Source organism: Pocillopora damicornis, chromosome 4 (genome assembly GCF_964200805.1).
Source record: "Pocillopora damicornis chromosome 4, jaPocDami1.2, whole genome shotgun sequence".
NCBI classification, from domain to species: Eukaryota; Metazoa; Cnidaria; class Anthozoa; order Scleractinia; family Pocilloporidae; genus Pocillopora; species Pocillopora damicornis.
The window spans coordinates 13,218,418-13,239,872 of NC_142673.1; the positions used below are offsets into that span (position 1 = coordinate 13,218,418).

The 21,455-nt window shown below is 38.8% G+C and overlaps 1 protein-coding gene and 2 long non-coding RNA genes across 4 annotated transcripts; 1 reads left to right on the forward strand and 2 right to left on the reverse strand.

The window, feature by feature from the left end:
- Nucleotides 1-2,103: 2,103 nt before the first annotated feature.
- Nucleotides 2,104-5,280, reverse strand: LOC149046870 (uncharacterized). The gene is made up of 3 exons (XR_016186076.1): nucleotides 4,788-5,280; nucleotides 3,613-3,776; nucleotides 2,104-3,368 (listed from the first exon to the last, which is right to left on the reverse strand). It is a non-coding gene; the product is annotated as an uncharacterized LOC149046870 (long non-coding RNA).
- LOC113666508 (uncharacterized) lies at nucleotides 3,104-21,322 on the forward strand. 2 transcript variants are annotated; one of them, XM_089204711.1, is made up of 6 exons: nucleotides 3,104-3,296; nucleotides 16,576-16,848; nucleotides 17,160-17,426; nucleotides 18,572-18,694; nucleotides 18,913-19,088; nucleotides 19,429-21,322. In XM_089204711.1, exons 1-6 carry the CDS (start codon nucleotides 3,149-3,151, stop codon nucleotides 19,801-19,803), a joined length of 1,362 nt encoding a protein of 453 aa, XP_089060837.1. In that variant the 5' UTR covers nucleotides 3,104-3,148; the 3' UTR covers nucleotides 19,804-21,322. The 2 variants fall into 2 exon arrangements, with proteins under 2 accessions (XP_089060837.1, XP_027038096.2); XM_027182295.2 differs by lacking the exon at nucleotides 3,104-3,296 and adding an exon at nucleotides 10,343-11,647.
- LOC149046871 (uncharacterized) lies at nucleotides 8,282-10,349 on the reverse strand. Its single transcript, XR_016186075.1, has 2 exons — nucleotides 10,213-10,349; nucleotides 8,282-9,503 (listed from the first exon to the last, which is right to left on the reverse strand). It is a non-coding gene; the product is annotated as an uncharacterized LOC149046871 (long non-coding RNA).
- Nucleotides 21,323-21,455: the final 133 nt, after the last annotated feature.

Below are 21,455 nucleotides of genomic sequence, written 5' to 3' on the forward strand. Positions count from 1 at the left end.
TCGAACGAGCAACAGCGCCTCAAGGCATCTTCACGAAACCAGTTATACTACATGAGTAGCCCGCTTCTTTGTGCAGAACACATACTAACATCACACCGTATATAGGAAAAATAGGACGATAGGCGTTTGCTTGTGGAAGCATTGCATCCTCACTGTCTGCGTCGTGCGCTTGGAGTGAGCGGTTTGGCTTTCTAACTTCGAGAACGTGACATATCACTTGTACATCACGCTTGTCTACATTGTGCGCTTGTAGCAAGCTGTAGTCATAGCTCGAAAAGACGAGAAAACATTTGACGTGATCCGTCCTAGCAAAGAATTGTCTCGCTTAATCGCTTCCAAAACAAGGCATATTTCTCGTATGCTGTACTTGTCTGTGTTAAGCGCCGTTTCGCATCATGGCTTGGAGAACGAGATATATTTCAAGTGTTCCTCGCTTGAAATTAACAGTTTCGCTTCGTGGCTTAAAAAGCGCGGCATATTTCACATTTCCTGCACTTGTCTGAGTTGGGGTCTTATAGTATATTTTACTACTGGACTTCGGGTACATCTGATGGACTTCATTGGAATCCGATGGATTCCATCCAACTCCATCAGACAAATGGATTCCGATGAAGTCCATCGGTCAACACCTGTACCCTACCTGATTTTCGTCAAACTTCCGGTACCCTTTCGTGTTATGAATTTCAGTAATCTTGGAAGGTGTTACAAGTAGAAGTTTTCTCATTCCGTGGGAAAATCTCGTTTATTCTATGGAATCTATTTGTATGTTTTGGACATGTGTGACGAATACTCAGCCCACGATGTACCTATTTTCATGGCACACACTTTTAAAAGGAATATGGGCAAAAGTATTCTGATGTGTAGTTTCTGACCAAAAAGGGAAGGGCAATGTTTTAACAGCAATTGTATCATTGCTTTCATTTTGCTTGACTAGAGTCAAACTCTGAAGCCTAGCCCAACACTGAAACGATACAGCATTTGGAGTATGCGGTATTAGCTTGTACTAAAACAGTGGTTTGTGTTGAAGGTGCGCCTTGATAGTCTGCTCAAACTCCAAATGACCTTTGCTATTCACCTCCAAGCAACGTGCGCGGGATTTTCGCCCAAAAATGTTGCAATCGTTGCAAGAAAAATGAGTTGTTTCATTTTTGATTTTGATTTTGAAGTCCGCTGTTACATCAAATAGCTTTTCATCACAATGTGAGAGGCTAGCAGTAGAAATTTACCTCGCCGCGTCCCAGCTCGGTAAATATTCCAAACTAGCGTACTCTACTTCGTTGACTAGTTGTTTACGAAGGTAGCCAGGTTTTCGCATCAGCGGGACATTCCCCTTGCGACACGCAGACCTCTGCCATTTCAGAACACATACACAACAACAGACACCGCCAGATTTGGAGCGAAGTCAAGTTTGTCAATCGTGATCCCTTGCGTTACAAACTTTGGTATATGGGGTCAATCATATAAGACTTAACCCCCTACAATAAATCAGCAGGAATAGTGGAATTGAAAACGCAGAGGCATGGACACTCACTGTCGAGGAAAGCAACAATAGGAGACCCGTGCGAGAGCGAACTGCCACAAGAAGATTTTCTTGAGTAAACCAGCCAATCATAGTAGCACTAGGCATGTATTATCAGATTCTCGTTCGCAAGAAAAGAGAGCTTGTAATTTTGATGTCGTGTGTGCTTCAGTCAACCCAAGAGTTGATTTGCTACACTGACCCAGTTTCAGGTTTCAAGGATGTTGATTGAAGCATTCAAATCTCTAATGAGATAAAACATAAAAGTGCTATGAAAATGTTGAAAAGTTAAGCTTTTAAATGACCTGTTAACAAGCACTTTTGGCCTGGCGTCTTTCAACATCATATAGTATAACTTTAGCGTAATGTGGCCAGAATTTAAACAGAAGTTTTTGCATTGGGGAATGTCTCTACCAGAGATATTTTCTTAAATAGAGGTATTTGTTCGGTTCGGAATCTGTATTGGTTATGATCAATTGATAACACGACTTCGCGTCGTTCAATTCGGTCTGTTTTCATAGTCACAAATCGGACTCCCGCTTCGCGATCGCGGTCGGTCGATTACAGTCAAAACTGGACTCCACTCGTTTCTATAACCATTATTATTTAAAACATAATTGCTTATTACGTCTGCCTGTTCTTTGAAGTATTTTCCATGAATCCAAGTTGTGCTCCTACTTCCTCGCACATGTGATGTGGTAAATTCTGATAACCTCTTAAGACAATTTCAACTTTTGTCAGCAAGTGTGGGCCCTCTCTGTTATCATTGACCTCGCTGTATATGCGGTCACATGGGATGTTGGATCAATATCAGTATTTGGGTAACTGCCCACCTACCCCTCCCCTAACTCAATTGACAACAAGTTAAGGTTAATGTTGGGTTAGGGGAGGGGTAGATGGGCAGTTGCCCAGATACTGATATTGATCCGGGATGCTTATCGAGCAAGTATGTCTGATTGGATTTGCAAAAACAGGCCCGCTATGTTACAAGATTGACACTCAGGTTCAAACCCTGTTAGAGAGCTCGGGCAGTGTGTGAACATTCTGTGGTTGAAAGGTGGTGGAACGTCCAAAGAAACATGCCTAGGAGGAGCTCATTTGACATTGCAAAAACTGATGGCTGGATTTTTGCTTGAAGGCGGGCATTACTCCTCTTCAAGCCAGCCTGGCTGAAGAAAATGCATGGGGCTTAACGTCATAGCTAGTGCCCGCATGCAGCTCAGCCACCGACCTATCCAGGGGTGGGTTACAAATGGCTCTGTGTGGAAATTTCAGGGAGTGGAGAGGGTAAGTTTTTGAAACCCCCTCAGTCAACTAGCACTGTTATTTCGATATTTCAAGTAATTAACTTGAGAAATGATCGGTCAGGACCATCCTGAAATACGGCCGATATACATCAAAACTGGTATAAAAAAAGGAGAAGGAAAGGTTTCCCAAAAAAGGAATCAAGTGAGGTATAGCAAATAGCAAGAATAATATCACGTCCTCTCGATTTCGAAGTTCCTTAAACCGGAAACCCATTCCAGTGCGTAACGGAAGCGTTGAGATAACATATCGAGTTTCTTGCCAGGAAATCATTAAATGGCCCGCGTACAATTCTTATCATCTGGACTAAAAGTCCTGAAGAAGATGAGTCTGTCCTTTATTGATCCTGAATTAGACCGAAAGTTAAACGATATTGACGAATTTATCATGGAGCAGGGTGGAAACGATGTTGCAGTTGAGTATAACAACACTAAGCGAATTTTGACCGCACAAATCAGAGAAGCATCATTAGGTAGGTCAACAGCTCTGTTTCTATTAGCCACTGAAAAGATAAGTTTATGAACTATAAGCAAACTTGCACCGCCTTTTCGGGTTTAGTATCTCCCTACATTACCATTTTGAAAACGGAGGAAAATTTATTTGGCCTTAGAACGATGTAAACTAAAAGTAATCAAATATATGACTGAAACTAGCTCCACTACAACTCCACAATGCAGAAAACGAGACAAAGTGAAGCAAATATTTTAATCCCAAAACAAAAGGAGCCAAATGAAATTTCCCGTGATGGCCCATTATTTACCAGACGGGTTTGAGACGTTCCATAATACAGAGGGAATTGTAAGTGGTGGTTTCTTTGCCCAAGCTAAGTCTGTCCGTGCTCTAGTACCAACGAAGAAATTCCTTCTTAATCCGAAAGTAATGCTCTTGCTTTTATTTAAGAGGTTTTAACAGTTCCTGTTGAACATGTCTGCTCGACCCTTTTCCGGGGTAGCTGAAAAAAAAAAAAATAACGGTTTAAACTGTAATGGAACAATCATTTGGTGATGGCAAATTTTAAAGATTTCATTTTTCCTTCCTGTGACTATATATACTCGTCAACTAATTACCAGAAATGCTCAGTGGGGAAATTTAAGATCCATGCTGTAATGGTTAAAAAGACAAAAGTTCAAAAAACTTTTGCACAGCATAGAAAATTTACTACAAAGAGTTGATTTAGCATTTGCCTCGAAACGTGCATACTTCAGCTATTTCGCTGCGACTGAGCTTGACTTTCAGCCAACATTAACGTTTCAGTCATTATGGCGGAGACAATAATAGTGGTTCGCAGTTGAGTCATGAGGCTATAGTTTAAGCTGTGTTGCAAGGTACCATATGCACAACTGAGACAACTATCCTCATTCATTGCCCAACAGCACTAAAGACAAACAAGAACACAAACGTAACCGATTTATAGTATTTGTATGATTATGCACACTAGATTGATATCGAAACAAATTGCTCTCTCGCGATCTGAAACTGAATTGAGTGTAAGCTTTACATGGCTTTCTACCAAATCGCATTATATCAGTTGCTGTCACTAGAATACCTCTGAGTGGTTGTATTTAAGTCATGAGGTTATAAAGGCTGTTGTGTGGCCACACTGTGATCAAAGGATAAATACAAGTTTGTCGTTGTAATGAAAAAACATGCGATCTAAATAAAAGCAAATAACTAAATACGTGTTTGACGTCTTAGAGCGCGTTTCTTTCACAACAGATGGATATCTCTATGGCGCTGAAACTGAATGGTTCTTTCGCCAATTTACCAAGTGTAAGCTCAATACGTCCTTCCGTCCGATGTCGTTGTTAAAAAAAAACATCCTAAAGTGGTTTTTCGTTCATGTACAGTCATGCGGCTATGCAGTGTAAATGGAATGAAGCGACTGCACTGAGATACAAATGCATACAAAACTTCTTCAAATCCCAAGACAAAAAATTTCACTCAATAAATGGCAATTACAAACCGTTTTAAGTCCCAGGGAAGGTTTCCGTCAAGTTGACATTTCACCAGCGCTTAAGCTAAGGCGAAGCCGCACTACAGGTGTTACAAATTGAATCCAGAGGGTTCAGTCAAATCGCCAATAGTACTGTTGTTGGGACTTGAAGACTTCATTGTTATTTACAGATGGCTCTAATTTTTTCAAGTTTTGCTGGAACAACAGCTGGACCTTGTCTTATTTGTGAGCGAACTTAAAAGAGCACGTTTAAGGAAAGTCTGAAGGCTGAAGCTAAACCTCGCTATCTCAATTTGAACCGAGTGTTCCGAAATAACCAAACAAGGTTTACGTTCGGTGATATCGATCATGAGTTTCAGTGGGAAGCTTAACAGTCCTGGCTTCCGGATAGATTAAGATTTCAGTTGCTGAAAGGTTCCGAAATTGCGTCAATATTACAAGTCGGGTCACCTGGGTGATTTTTTCAATCCGAAAGGTATGTTTCCTTTCTAATCTCATATTGTGAAAGGAATCAGTCCACTACACGAAACTTTTTAAATTCTTTTGACGCTCTCTATACTATGTTTCTAAGTAAATATAAAACAATAAGCATTAGTCGACTATTTGCCCTTAGACTGACAGATAATACGCTATACGTCATTATACATGACGACCTAACAACGACCATAGAAAGCCCATTTTCAAAGTAAAGATAGGCCATGCCAGTGTTCTACCGGGAGAGAGGGTCTCTGATAAACACGATTGAAAAGAGAAAGGAGGTGGGATAAAGCAAAATAAGTTAAAGGGAGAGACAGCAAATAATTTTTTCGGTGGAAGTTTAGCGTCAAAATCAAATTAAACGCGATAGTAGGGTGCCATCTGATTTACGTAAGCAATTTACGTAAGTGTTCTTGTGCTTTTTTTTTTAATTCTTCGTGAAGACTTGCGCCACCTGCATTGAAACTTCTAGTAAGCGACTCCCCGCTTTTTAACTAAGGCAGAGACCAGTAACGTGGGAATTTGTGTGGTTGCTTTCTTGCGATTTTTACTGTGTTCGAGCACAATATTCTTTGCTCCTCACATTTATAACGCCTTTTCCTTATTATCTCAAGCACGTTCGTCGGTCCCATTTACAACAGGACAACGAAGGAAGCGGGTCTGTTTGACGGTTGTAAAGTAAGGCTCGGATCCTTCGTGGACGATTGTGGGGGACTGATTTTTAAATCAAATGCGAATACCAGTGACGTTATTGTGAATTGTTACTGATGGGTGGGTAAGTGGGACTGGTGCAGCGAGGCTTCCATCATTAATGAAGTTAACATTTAGCAGATAAACCGAAACAACCTCCAACATGTGCTTAACGGAAACCACGATCCTAACTACGATACTAACTCTGCAAACGTGCAGACAATCAAATTCTGAAGGACTGTGATTTCTCAAACTGAAATTAAATGACTTTGTGGTCACAATGATGATCATGATAGCAGCAAATACTTTAACTATGGATTCCCTTTTACATACATTTCAATGACAGCTGTCACGCTACCTGAGGACTCTGTGATCGGAAATAAGTGACTTAACAGAGGTTCTAACCACACGAGCCCAAAGGCCGTAAAAAGCACATGTGGCGGACATCAATCACCACAACCGCGTTCCCATATTTTTCTCTAATGAGTTATTTTCGGAATTCAAGCTCTTTTTCTACGATTAGTACCTAATAATAGATTTGAATATATCACCTGCTATTTACAAAAAATTTATTCGGCTCCTCTGGCGATGACAATCCGGAGGTAACCACTATGAAAAACTAATTACTCATTGAAACCCTAAACTCCCGAGAAACAACTGAATCCTTAAGCCGAGAATCTTGAAGTATTTTCAAGATATAATTTTCAAGGGTGACCCCTCTAAAACGTCTAAGAGTTTAATCATTGACATTCGACAACGAAACCTTTGTTTAAACCTATTCGCCGAGCCTGTGTGTGACTGAGGTAACCAGTCAGATTAAACATGAGAGCATCCTCTCGTTTTTCTTCATGAGTTTAGTAGCCACACAATGGATTACAAGTCTAGTTTTTTCCGTTAGGTCCACACTAGTGTTAATCCATAAAAAAAAGTATTTTAGTGCTCCCCTTATAATCACGACCACTCTCAGCTCCGTATCTCGCAAAAGGCCAATGGTTTTCAAGAGCACACTCTTGAAAATGGAATTATCGAGTCTCGACTGCTATACGCGTGTGCTGTAAATTCATCAATACGCTACCGGAGAAGTCTCCCGCCGGCGAGAAGTTCATATGATATCCTCTGGGCTCACTGAGAGCTAGAACTGTGACTTAGATATTCAGCTGATGAAATTGTGAGTCGTTCAACTTGAAATATATTTTGATCTGTAAAACAAAAATGATACTCACAGGCGAACTGCAACTGTCGTAGTTATATTTCTAATCGTTGGAATACGTTTTAGTCCTAGTTTTCGCTGTTACTGTTATTTAAAAAAACTGGCCGTGAATTTTCTCTGATGCTTCTTAAAAAGTTTTCTATAAATTCGTATTGCGTGATGTGGTGAAAAAATAGCCAGATTCAGCCGGCGGAACGACAAACTTCACGCGTCAATGGTTAACCGGTGCAGAAACAATGGCAATATGAGAAACTTTCTCTCAACGTCAAATAAAATTAAGTTACAAATCTATGCCGCGATCGCATTATCTAGCACAGGAATTCAACATCACGAAAAGACTGACAGATACTGAAAATAACAAGAATCATTCAAAATCATGAGGTGAAAAATTTGAAATTAGTTTTTTTTTTTTACTCATATTCTAATAGTAGTGGCCATTTCTTAAATTGTTCTGAAAAACTTGGTGTCCAGTACACGTAACAGGAATATAAGAAATAAATCGTACATTTTTAGAGCAATGGCACTATCTGTATGTGAGGAAAGAAGTTCTACTGATAATGCCAGTTGGCAACGCTATTCGTGTCACACGTAATTGATTCGGAGTTTTGTGACATAAACATAACCATTGACAGTTCAATGATATATTTGCGAATTTTGGAACGGATGTCTACGAGCAAAATTTAAAACAACTACAGCGTCAATATATAACTGTAATTTTGACTTTCTTATGAGAACATAACTTCCTCCTCTCAATTGGTAAAACAAAAGGTACAATTTATTTACCAAAAATATTTTTTATCTCAAGCGAAGTAAACGAGGTCATGTTTATGAGGGATGGGTTACAGAAGATAACAGATATGGTCACATATTTCTCTAAGATTTGGTTGACAAAACTCTACAGTTTTTAAACAGTGCGTAACACAACTAAAATCCTGGTTGAGGCAGCAAAACCCACCTGTGTTTAGCTGCCTGAATTGGGGCATAACATAGATAATTAACCAAATAATAAAGTGACATGGAGTGTCAAGGCAGGTAAATTTCAATAAGGAAAATGTTGTAGTAAAGTGAGCTGCGGGAAGCCCTTAAAGCAACAACAGGCTCAGTGAAATAACTCAGCAGTAAGAAATAGTTGTATGGATCCACCAGTTATTGTGGCACATTTAATAAAAGAAGACTGATTTACTTCAGTTATCTAATTTTAGCTGAATAAAATTAAGTCCCCTAGGTTTGGGAAACGTGCCTGACTAAGGTGTAGAATTACTACACAACTTGAGTTCAGTGATGAAGTTGTCATTAGTTTTGTCGCGAGCGTGGGAAAACAACAAAAACTGACCCCAGTCCAATGGAGTTTTGATATCTTCATCGTATCTTAGTTAGGTAAAAGGGTGTCTGAGGTTTTGGGCAATGTGCGTGACCATGATTACTTTAATCATAATAAATAAACAACTTGAGTTCAGTGAAACAAGTTGTCATTCTTTTTTTAACGCGTTGGAAAGCAAAAAAAATCCGAGTCTTTGACGAGGAAACCCTTGATATTTTTTTGCATCTTTATTTGTGTAAAAAAACCTGCAGTTAGGATTTCAAAGTTCTTAATTTGTTATCATGTCAACCGAAACACCACATTACAGTTGGAATATTCTAGACAATACTGTGTTACGTCTATCGACAGGGGCGAGGAAGGTAAAGAATTTTCTCGAGTATCACTGTAATTGCAATAAAAGTGGCGAGTGAAAATTTAATCGACAATCGCAAGACGTATTAACTGAGAGACGCAAGGCAGTCACAGTTTCCCACCGAGTTTGGAAAGCATGAAACGAGGATGTTGAAAACAAAAACCCAGACAACAGAAAATACTGCATAACGACCTAAACAAAATTCATAACGCAAGACAAAAGCAAAGGCTGATCGTGGATGGATTGCGAAGAGTTAAGCCACGATCAAGTAAGCAAGTTCGAAACTAGAAAACCTACAAGTCATAAACGCGTAGTATGGAGTGTCACCTGAAAGAGGTCAAGTCGATTCTGACAAATTGGAAGTTGAATCCAATATTTTTAAGATCTCCTACATGTACGATAGGCTATCAATCATTGCCAACATGCATAGAGAATGAGTTCCGCAACGACAGCAGACACAGACTTGCAGCAAACACTTCCCTTGCGTGCCATTATTTCTTTTTTCCGTTTACTATATACGGCCACTCAAAATGTTCTTAACTAAATTAACCATCAGGAAAGGTACGTGCTGTGCTCAAAAGGAGGATGTCACTGCAACGCCGGAAATAAGCCAACATATATATGTGACTTCCATCTTTGGTAAGAAACCCTGCTGATGTGTATCGCAGGAAATATCTAAAGGTGAAAGTTACAAAAAATGAGAAAACTGATTTAATCATTGACTGTTGTTAGTTTTAGAGCATCCTATTACCAGGAAAATATCTTCAAACTTTGTTTGGGGCGTTGACAGCTGTTAGGTCATAAATCTTAACGATGTTCATTGCTTTCGACGTTTCGTGCTATCTATTTCCCTCTTTTGTCCTTAGTCGAAATAAAAGAGCATAAAGAACGAAGATATAGAATAAACACATAAAATACGTTCATTTGGATTCAAAGTAGGATTAAAGATTTAGAAGGTTAAACAAAGAACTGGAGTAAGATTAACAACGTGGTACATTACTAATCCGTTATGACATGTCAAATTTATTCATTACCTTGCTTAATCAATTTGTACACTAAAGGACCGGCACACTCCACATAAAGCAAATTTCCATACTTTGTTTAATTATCGTGTTCTTTAACCTCACCCTCATAAAAATAATAACGACGAAAGGCGTTGTAGCTCAGTGGCCTTCACTTCAGGAATAAAAATAAACTTATAAACTTGTTATAGCAAGTAAAAATACAAAGAAAGGTTGGATTGATATATGAGTAATTTACAATCACTATTTATAGCTTTTATGTCCCACAACCTCCCCGAGCAAATCGATAGCCTTCTCGCGCCAATCGGTAGGCAGCGCAACTACAACCTTTTAGAGAAAAGACTAGCATTTGATTCACTCACCTTTATCAGGTGTTTAAAAATGACAATGAGTAAAACTTATTGGCGCCTGAATTAGGAGAAACTGAGGCAGCTGAGCCTGTTTTGACTGCAAAACCGACATGACGCGACTCCATGCAGAGACGTGACATAAAACCGCCATTTTGGATTTCGCAACATGCTGCAGGCGTGGAAGGTGTGACGCATTTACGTCATTGCGAGCCAAAATTGTGCAAGGTTTGATGTAAAGACGTCAATAACGTAACGCGACGTGACTGAGAGACAGAGCAATCCAAATAAGGTACTTAGCCAAAACTGAGTTTCAGGTACAACGCTAACCCTGAAGAAAAACATTTGCACATTCCATACAACCTTCTTTGTTTTTGTTTCAACAAATGAGGTTAAACACAATACCATGAGGGTATTAAGCAAATGTTTTTGTCTTTCAAAACCTCATAAAAGGGTGATCGGATTCATTGTTAACATTTGAACAACGAAATCTGTTTGTAGCCCCGAGATCACAAAAATCAGATTATAATGATTTTAACAAGACAGCGAGCAACGCCTCTAAGCACAGTGTGACGATTATACATTAGTAAATCAATTTTAATGGAACGTGATTTTGAGGAAAGGGGGTGGAAAGCGTTAATATTGCGATTAAATGTACTACAAGGTAGCAGTTCAAAAGGTCACAAAAACTCAAGGCGGTTACAAGAGGAAACGGACAAAAAATTTCCATGGCATTTTAATGAAGGGCAATTCACTTTGTTAGAAAATGTTTGGAAAATAGTTTAATTTGACTAAGTAAAGAATAGTATGATATTATTCAGACACAATTTTAAGTTAGCCCTTTTCATTAAAGCTCTAAAGTAGGCAAGACAGAAACTTGACGAAAAAGGAAAACAGTTGGACGTAATTAAAAAAATTGTTGCCCCTAATGTCACGAACACCGGTAAAAAATTTAACCATCTGCGACCTTCAGTGCATTAATATAAACTTATAATACATCATAGCTTCGAGACTGAGTTTCAAATAATATTAGTCACTGCATAAAAGCAGCCCTGGCTAGAATAACAATTACCCGGATACCACGCTCGACCCTGGGAACAAAGAACATACGTCACAATTTTCCGTTTAATAGACATCCTAGCCGGAAACAACTCCCACTCAGTGTCAAAGCTGTTTGGTTCACTCTTCAGAAAGATTTAAGGAACGACTTCCTCCCAGGGCATAAGACAACGCTTGCAGAGTCGTTACGCTTCTTTCGACTGATTGGTGTTGAAGAAGATGAGTCTTTTCGCTTTAGATCCCGAGCTAGAGCAACAGCTAAACGATATAGATGAATTTATCAGGGCACAGTATGGCGACGATTTATCTGCCGGGTTCAACCAGAGCGAGTGGCTTTTGCCTTCACAAACCGGGGAAGCCCCGATGCAGACAAGCTTCTGGAACGTAAGGGGTACGTCAGAGTTTTTTTGTTATTTTTTTTTTTTGACTAAATTTTAGATTTGGCGGAACGTAATGGAATGGCATACCACCCAAACAATTTGAATGTTGTACGTGGCAAATAGCAACGAAGTACACTCGCTGCGAGGCGTCGACATTGCTTTCGGGTATTATCAAAATGACATAATCGAACCCAAGCTCGCTTGCCTCCTGTTTTACACTCATTTCTTCTGCAGAAAATATGATATGTTTGAAAAAATAGCATGTACTTTGAGAGGCCAACAAAAGGTAACAGACAAAACAAAAAAGCTAAGACTGGTGGTCGTGCATCACCAAATGCACTTACGATTTCAACAATTTTGTTTCATCTGGTATACAACTAAAATAACAAGGTAATAAATGTTGTCAAATGACTCTTAGAGAGCGACGAGTATCAAAACAAACAAACCCTCCTTGGTTGCTTCGTTAGCGACTTAAAAGCAAGAAAATTGGGGCATCATTCTCTCTCGTGATGAACTTCACTAATTTATTTTAACTTCCATTCCGAAACGTTTGGTTTTATATTGGTTTTTACATGTGTACATGTAACGGACTTAACGCACTTTTTTCTTCCACGTGCTTCTCAACGTCCGCTTGTGAATATAATTTTCCCTGATTGTACAAGAAAATCGTTCAACTGACACTAAACAAACTTTTCCGCTTTGAGTCTTATTCAACCCTTGATGTGTGCAGCGGCGTCGGTCGATATTGAAGACGACCGAAAATTTGCGATCATAGTCGAAGCTAATGGTTTGAGATAGGATTTCAAACATTTTCTCAATCTAAGATCAAACACCAATGTTACATAAACATTTCCAAGTAAGTGTTGAGTGTAAAGGAATAAAATTTTTTTTTAGTTGGTGTCAAATATTGTTGGAGTGTTAGCGTATAATTAAGTCCTGTTTCCTTCTCGTCTACATCATATTGATGACCATACTTAAATCTGGTTTTAGTAACATAAAGAGACCACACTCTTTCAACAGAGCTTTACAATAACCATATAAGCAACTACTCCTACAAATGGCCCAATTTCACTTTCACTTAATTTCAGCTGTTTTCCCGCTTATGCTAATCTAGAAATTCCCTTGAAAGGACCGCAGGCAACTTACAGTCGAGTAAAGTAAAGAAAAGCACCACGAAGCTAACTAAATTTATACCCAATAATGCACGACTTCCTTTGATTTCCTTAGTTAAGTGAGGCTAACTCGATTTTTACCTAACAATGCACGTCTCCCTTTGATTTGTTTAGTGAAATGAGAATTAACACCTAAGTCGTGTTCATCTAGGTGACACCAAGCAGATGTGAATCTGTTCTGTCAAAGTCAAACCCCCGTAAATCGTACTGAAGTTAGCTGAAGCCGGAATGAGGAAACTGACCCAACTGTTTTTAAATTACCAAACAGAGCATGGCATTAATGGCAATGACTGCCAATATATCCAAAGTTAACAGTTACTACTTGTGACTTCTGGCAAAAAAAATGCTTTCTTGCCCAGCAGGTTTAAGCGTAGGTCATTCATACATTCTTGATAAATATTTAAGTTGGGTGTTGTAACTGTTGAGCAATCTTCTCTGAAAATTGTAAACTGAGTAAGAAATGGGCGATGTTTTTTTTCCAGCCATTGCGTTGATGGCTCTACATTTCATTCAGTTCCACTAATAGCATTTACAAGTAAGCAGGTTCCCTGGAAGATGTCTTTAACCTTTATAGGTAGGAACTTCTCTTCGTTCTAACACCCAAATCACTTGACCTTCAAGGGTAACAACGAACATTTTTTATGAAAATTATGGTGTTTTAGGTACACCATCTGGCACTTTAAACGTAACATTGATTTTCATCTATTTTAATGACCCAACATTACAGGGCCTGAGGAGTAGCTGAGGTTTGGATAAATAAATTTTATTTCCGTTTAACAGATTTCAGATTTTACCCAGTACAAAACATTCATTTCATAGTACATTTGAGGATATCTGTCTTTCCACAAAGTTTCAAATTTGTAGAACTAAAAAGTTTGTAAGCTTCTATAAGAAGTAGACTGAAATGGAAAAGACTTATGACGACGCCGATTTGGGTGACATCAGTCACCCGACAAAGAGAAGACTTCACTAAGACTTTCTGCGATTACATCCCAACATCTGCCGATGCCTTGAACTACAAGTTTCGTTTTAATCAGTTTCAAGTGAAAAGTAAAAGTACAATTATGTTCTTAGCACCGTCCTGTGACTCATCTTTTATCCTTATTTTACAAAACATAAACTTGAAACTGAAGACTTTGAAACGTCTTACGTCTTTCATTTTACTTTACGAAAGCATTACCAGCACCGACAAGTTACCGCGGTTGTTGTCAAACTTATCTTTATTTTTCAGTTTCTTCCCTCTTTTCGGCCTTTCTGCCAATATTAGACACTAAGATTCTTCTCTGATACGGCCCTATTTTGGGCGGTGAAATCGTTTTCAACGAAATCCGCTTAAAAAAGGGCGAAAGAATTAAGGCCGATGCCAACATGGTGATCAAGTTTCGCGATGAAAATAGTACATCTGCTGTAGATTTTTACGGAAACTTGCAGCATCGAGCAAGACTACTTTGTTATGCTCCGAACATTTTTTCCTAGACAATACCAAAAGGTAGTGGAAGTCTTTCTCAGGATGTAGCTTGGTCGTGAAGAATGTGCAAAACGAAAAAGTCCTGCTGAGTATCAGCAACCGTTTTTGGCAATGAAGGACATAAGTTCTACTTCGTTTGTTACGTAACGGACAAGATTATTTCGGTGGGCAGAACACCAATATTTACTTAGCAAAGTTTCTATAAATTTATTGAACGTACAAGGTGAATAGTTTGAACATCGTCTTTATCAGCGCTAGCATTTTAAAAGGTTTTCTGCGACCGTTAGTTAGCCTATTTTTCAAATAATAATTTAAAAGAGAAAAGCGATCTGTCTGGAACTTCTCCATCCTTACTTCGTCTGAACAGCGTCAAAACATCGCGAAATGACAACGGTCTACTTCAAACGTTCAACTGGAAATGTGCGCTCAAAACGTGACTTAAAATGTGTAATTCAACGGGGCTTGTCAAGCCACGGGCGTCATTCTGTTACAGTTACAGTTGGACCGTACCACAAACAACACAGATTTTATTCCTCTTGCAAGTTGTACGCGATCATCTCGAGAAAAAATTATTTCAAAATGACTCCTAATATTTAGCAAAGAACAAATCTACGTTATATTACGTCTCCTAGTTTCATATTTGGTTTAATTACAACAGGATGGTTGACGCACATTTGATGTTAACAGCTAGGTTATGTATCATCTGTTCTAAGCGTATATTGAGCAGGAAGTTTTCGAGAGCCCTTTGGCTATTTAGGATAAAGATAAATTTTGTCCGCATGCTCCATTCTGCCCACTCGTAAATTCCGAAAAGGTTAGTCAAATAGCGTTCTAGGACATTCAGTTACCGAGTGAAGTGGCAACTGATTTATGACAAACCCCTTCAAGTTATTTGCAATGAGTCTACTGACTCATAAACGCCACTGACATTCAAAGAACTTCTGTAATTAAAGAACCAAAGTATAGTGAAGGATGGAGTGATTCAGCAGCAGCGTGCAACATTCACTTCTCAGACTACTGTCAAACTGCTGTATTATTCTCTGTTACTATGATGCCTAAAATCTATAGCGTGACTGAATTAGCATTTTCCTTTTTTGTTTATTTAACCTTAACAAGTTCCTCTTCGCTTCAACAACTCAATGGTTCACCTAGTACCGACTAAATAACCTGAAAAGCACCACGTAATACCATTTCAAGTAAAAGATTTCTGACTCTTAATTTTCTAAAACAGCTTGATATCGGAGCTAAAAGAAGCAGCGGTGTTACTTCATCATTTGTGATGGTAAGATAGGAGAAAGAGGATTCATCGATATCTTTGTTGACCGACGAGAGAGGAAAACGTTCTGAGCATAAAAGTTTTTTGTCCACGCCCGGCGGAAAAAACATCATTATTGCAGATAATGCATGAGTTCAATAACCTGTTCCTTTAGAACTGCAGGTGATAACATTCAAGGTGTTTGCACAGGGCTGTTGAATATGTTAACGTTCTAAACGATACTGCAGGAGATAGAGGGAGTCATTTTATTCAACTGCCTAATATACATTCTTAGAACATGCATGGGCCTATACCAACATCGGTGTATCGTATTATGTATTGATTACTTGGCCAGTTTTAAATATGTTTGTCTCCATACACATAAGCTTAGCTGACACGCGATTTTAATAACGTCCGGTTATGGTGTTGTTTTCAAGACTTTTTTCCGTATTAGTTCAGCTAGTTATGATAAAGAACTATGTCAAAATGCAACTTCGTCGCCTGGTGTGACCTCTGTTTCCCCTCGCAACTTCCTCTTAGGATTGCTCTTCTACTTTTAAGTTTTATCTTCAGACTGATTATTCTTCTTGCGTGATTCTTTCGTTGCATTCAAATAAATTGCTAATGCTTCTGTGCCTGGGGGGACTTATAAATATAGCTCAGCGATTAAACAAATTACGTATGGATCGGTTACTTGACCGATATTTGTCTACTGTAGAACAACAATTTGGGTCAAGGTCGAGGACCGCCTCCCAAAATAATCTGTCTACAACTATTCAATATCCGACTGTACAAAACATTCTTTCACAAAACAACAGTGAAGTCACTTTAAATAATTTAATACTGTCACGTACAAAGCAGATGCGGAAAATCCACCTCTGATGTGTTCTGAATAGTTGATGCGTCACTGATTTTTAAAAGAAGTAAACCAACGTCCAAGAAAACAAACACCTATTTGAAAATCCTACTATGGTTCACATGATGCAATTACTCTGAATTTTGGGCTCGCAAAATTTCTTGACGTCCGCTTCCTTTTTTCAACAGCCGATCACAGTTTTCTACCTCCTTGTGGCGCCAAGACGAACCTGTCCTCTAAAGGACATCAACCAAAATATGCAAGACCTGAGGTAGAGGTTCAAATTATGAACCTAATGGACACCTACGATAAGAAGACAAAAAAATGCTCCGGAAAATACGAATATGGACTAGGATCGTCAGAAGTAACTATTGTGGCCCGTGCTTCCGATGAAATTAAGAGAGTACGAGTTTACGTTCAAAGATGTCCTGACGCTGCGATAACAACTCACGACACAACAGGTTCGTTTCTCAGCAGAGTTAAACTGGAAAACGATTCCACTTCTCTTGCAAGAGACAATTTCTTTAATGTAATAAATCATTCATTGCTAGGCTTCAAAGAAACATGGAAAAAATAACTTAAGCCGGACGGCCAGTATCTAAGATAGAAGCCACGATATGTTCCGGCAATAAAATAAACTAGGAGAAAATATCTATCGCATGCGTTGTTTTCTGAGAATTTAGCTTTAGAATTCTAGACCCTAAGGCCATGATTCTTTAGCTATAGCTGGTTACTAATTATCGGTCTTCAATCTTTGGAAATGTCCCCACAGGTCCCGTCGAGCTGCAAGTTAATTTTCAGCAACACGATCAGACACAGACTGTCCTTTCGGTAGATTTGGGCTCAGTGCACAGAACAGAAGAGGGATCCTCTGTGTACCGACTTGAGAAGGCTGATGTTATGGAGAGAAACAAGTGGGAGCTCATCATAATGATGGGTTTTCATGAAGGATTGGTTACAACCATTAAGTCAAAACCTTTTAGGATCACTACAAGAGCAACTCAGAAGGCCAAGAGCCTTGAAGTACAGGATGAATCAAGTAGGTCACACCTTTGGTCTTAGTAGTCGGCATAAAAAAGCATTACTTTATTCCTATTTTATCCATACATGGTGTGATATGATAGACGGGAAAAAGAAGAAGAACACTTAATATGTGTCCGCAGACGTACACTTCCTGAAAAAAGGCAAACATGTCCCTTAATTAACTGAAGGGTCTTTAGACAGAGAAAACCCAGCAATCGTTTCCCAAATGGTCTCTGCATCTTTCTAGGAGGGCAGAGGTTACATGTTCATCACTTGAAGCAGAAAGTTGTTATAGCGGCGTATTTAATGGCTGACAAGCAGAAGGATATACGGCCTTAGTGGGAAAATAACCCATCATCTTCTCGCAGGCTAATTTACGGATGTAAGAGAAAGGGCCTAAAAATCTTCGTGAGAGAAAATATGTTAAGTGCTCACTTAATAACGAGCTAACGTAGGTCACTGCACTCGAGTCTTGCAATGAGCAAATTTTTAATGAAACGCATTAAGATCATTCCATAATAGGCGATTTTGTGATAAAGCAAATTCATCAGCTTTAAATGAATAAACGTGTGCTTGGGCTAGTAGGAAGTTCTAAGGCCCACACCAATGACGCCAACGTGGGGGACAGCAGAGCAGCAAGCGTTTGTTACTTCCGTCTTCCACTTTTACCCGCGTTCATCTAATCCTATATCTATCATTGTCTTCCATCTCTTTCTGCGTGAGCCAAAACAAACCAAAGGAGGAAATTGCAAAGTTAAAGTCATCAACGTTAGCTGCACTTACCCAAAAATTTTCATCTTTTACGATACGAGCAGTATTGAAATTTAAATGTATAATCGTAAAATATGTTTGTAGAAAAACCAATGTGGTAATTACGAACCATAAATCGCTCATCTATAAAAGAATTCACATGGCATTGAGGTCTCATTTCATCTATAAAGTAGCTATTTGTCCAACTTGGATGCAAATTCTGACAACTGGAAAGCAAAGCCACATGAATCAATTTACGCTTGACGCAATAATTTCCTTTCCTGTCTTTCGCGAGCCGATTGATAAGTCTCATACATTCTCCTTTCACTTGTAAGAGGGCGTTTCGCGTATTTTTTCTTCGGCAAAAAATTATTGAAATTGCAGGATAATAATTCGCTTATTTTTTTTCAGCCATCGCTGGAAAAGAAGCTTTGAGACTACCATCGCAATGCTGTAAAGTACCTAACCACAAACTTGCATCCGACCACTCGCCGAGGCAGTTTACCTTTTCCGAAATTGAAAACGACGTAGTAGGTAAGCACTTTTTCATCATCAGGTATTGTTCAGATCATATTTTTCACGACAACCGATAAATTTTGAAGAAGAATGTAGAAACGCCACAGATTTCAATAACGAGCTTATAAACTTCACAGTCTTCAGTTAGGATTCTTTCCACAGACCACATCTGCAATTTGAGAGTAATAGGTTGATTACTGGTCTTATAGCAGTTTTATCAAACATTTCTTTGGCAGAATCACACGCCACAAACGCCGTTGTCAACAGAGTAGCTTTAAAGCTTCGCCAGGAACTCTCGAAGCTTAATTTAAATGATGAATTTACCCGATCAACGTCGACGACGCTATCAACAAATCCACTCGTTCTCGGAAAAGTTGTTCTTCGACCAGACACGAGACTCGATAAGAGAAAAGTAAGTAAGACGTCGTTGTTCCGAAAACAATCTCATAAAATGTTCATAAAACAATCTCTTTGAACTCAGTTAAGTTTCCGTCGAACGAGACCCTTATTGTATACTTTGTCTCCTCATCAATGGCTTCCAAAATAGGACGAAGACCCAACGCGTGAAAGTCTCATCGGAAACCCGTTCTCTTTAATTTCTCGAGCCATCTGTTGAGACCCATTACTAGAAAAAGAGCACAGTTTACTTCACCGCCGCATTCTCTCGATGATAAAACGGATGATCTTACCGGTCCGTCTTTCTAGGAAAACGCAAAGATGTAAAGATATTCAAACTGCTGTTCATTTTTCAGGTTTCAGTACACTACAACCGCGATGTTCGAGCTCGATACATCGTTGAACAACCTGATCTACCCAATCTGTTAAAACTTATGAGCCATCGGGCACCGGCTTGCACAAGTGGTGGAAGGAGAAGAGCAAATGGATTCAAAACTGCCGAAGAAGACTTTTGGTGGGCATGTGGACTATGCTTCTTTGAAAGGCGAAAGAAATCGACAGTCAAAGCCCATGTAATACAGAAAGTTTGCCAGAAAACCTCTTTGAGGAAAGAAATGAGACAAAGAAGAAAGGCGTTGGGCCATTTGAAAAGATACGCAAGCTGTGAGTTTAGCACTGAAGAACACGAGGACTTTGAGTTCCTGACTTGGAACAGTCCTCTTTCTGTCTAATGCTGAACACTGAAAAGCTAATGTAATTAGCTGAGGCTATTGACACTAAGAAAATACCACACTTTGCATTTGCTTGGGAGCACAACGCAGCACCTTTGGATTTCAGAAGGAGGGCATAAAACTGGAAAATTCGTTTGGAAGTTTACAGCGTTCATACGCTATTTTGGTATTTCTACACAACAGCTGTCATGGAGACTAGATTGCTTACAGAATCAGTTCATGCAGAATCTTGTCCATGGAATTAGCGAGAGCTGATCTACGAGCAAGGCAAACACGACTTTATTTACGTTTTCTGAAGCAGGGAAAACTCGCAAAGAAGTACATCACAAACATTTGAATTACATAAGCAGTAACGATGTAAATTGCATGATTATTGCTGTTTATACCTCAAAGGTCTACATTTTTCTTCTCTTTAAGTGCCCTTTTCAAGTGCAATTTTAAGCCCATGCTAAAAAATACAATGGTAGGGAAATGAAATCAATGTAGTTACAAAAGATAGGAAAGTCAGCTGGAGAAGCCACATCAAGTAACGAAAATGAGTTTTTCAAGAGAAGTAATAATAGTACAGAAGAGCACATGATAACTCAGGGTACATAAATATTTAGGAGTTTATATCTGATACTTTCCAATTCTTACTCCAGAATGTTTTAAGTAGCTAAAGATCATTTCCTTCACTGGCACTATCTAGAGAAAGAGTTTGAAGCAATAAGAAATGCAGTGAGCTGCCGTAAGAAATAAACTTCTAGACCATCAAATCTGTAGTTGTTCCACGCCGAAAGGCGCTAACAACTCGTAAACAAAAAAGAAATATGAGTTTCAAAACAAAATATGTAGGCAGTAAGTTGATTTCAGACAGAAACTCCATCCAATTACTATGACCTTTGCTTCTGTAAGATTTAAAAACTTGCTTGCCCAGATTCACGCACTTATTTATTAAAGGACGACATCGGCAAGTAAAAACTTGTGCAAAATAAAAAATACATCTTTACTATTGACTTTTTGTTGTAACTAAGATTTAGTCCAATGGGCAATTTTCATAATGGTAAAAATTTTTTTTAATAAAAAATAGCCATTGATTTTTGATAGAAAAGTTAATCATACTACACACAATATCAGATCACATTATGAAAAGTAAAAAAAGTTGGTTTTCAGATGACGCTAGAAATTAAGATAGAATTCAAATAGACTCCTAGAGTCTGGTTCAAACCAAGTTTTAGTAATTGTTTAGTTATAAGAAGCTTCCAAATGTCCGAAGTTTGCCATGTACGTGACTAAATATTTAACCGTCACCATTTTTTTGTAGCACACTGAGCGGGTCAAAAAAAGTAACTCAAGCTCGGTAAGAATGCATTTTTTGGCCGTGTTGACCGAACCTCGTCACTTTGGCCATTTGAGCTTCGGTATAGACATTAAGTAGAAGCTAACTAAATGAGTTTTAACACTCAGTTTGTTATCTTGTTAACTATAAAATAGTGTAAGTGGTAGATGTGGTGATAATAAATTGTATTGAGGCCAAAAAGGAGTGGTTTGTTATGATAGAAGGTGTAAGCTTCCAACAGTCAGACCCTCGCCATTAAATCTGCCAAATAAACTCAATAAACAAACACAGAGAAACAAATTGCGTTAATAACATTTTCAAAAGGTCGATCGCC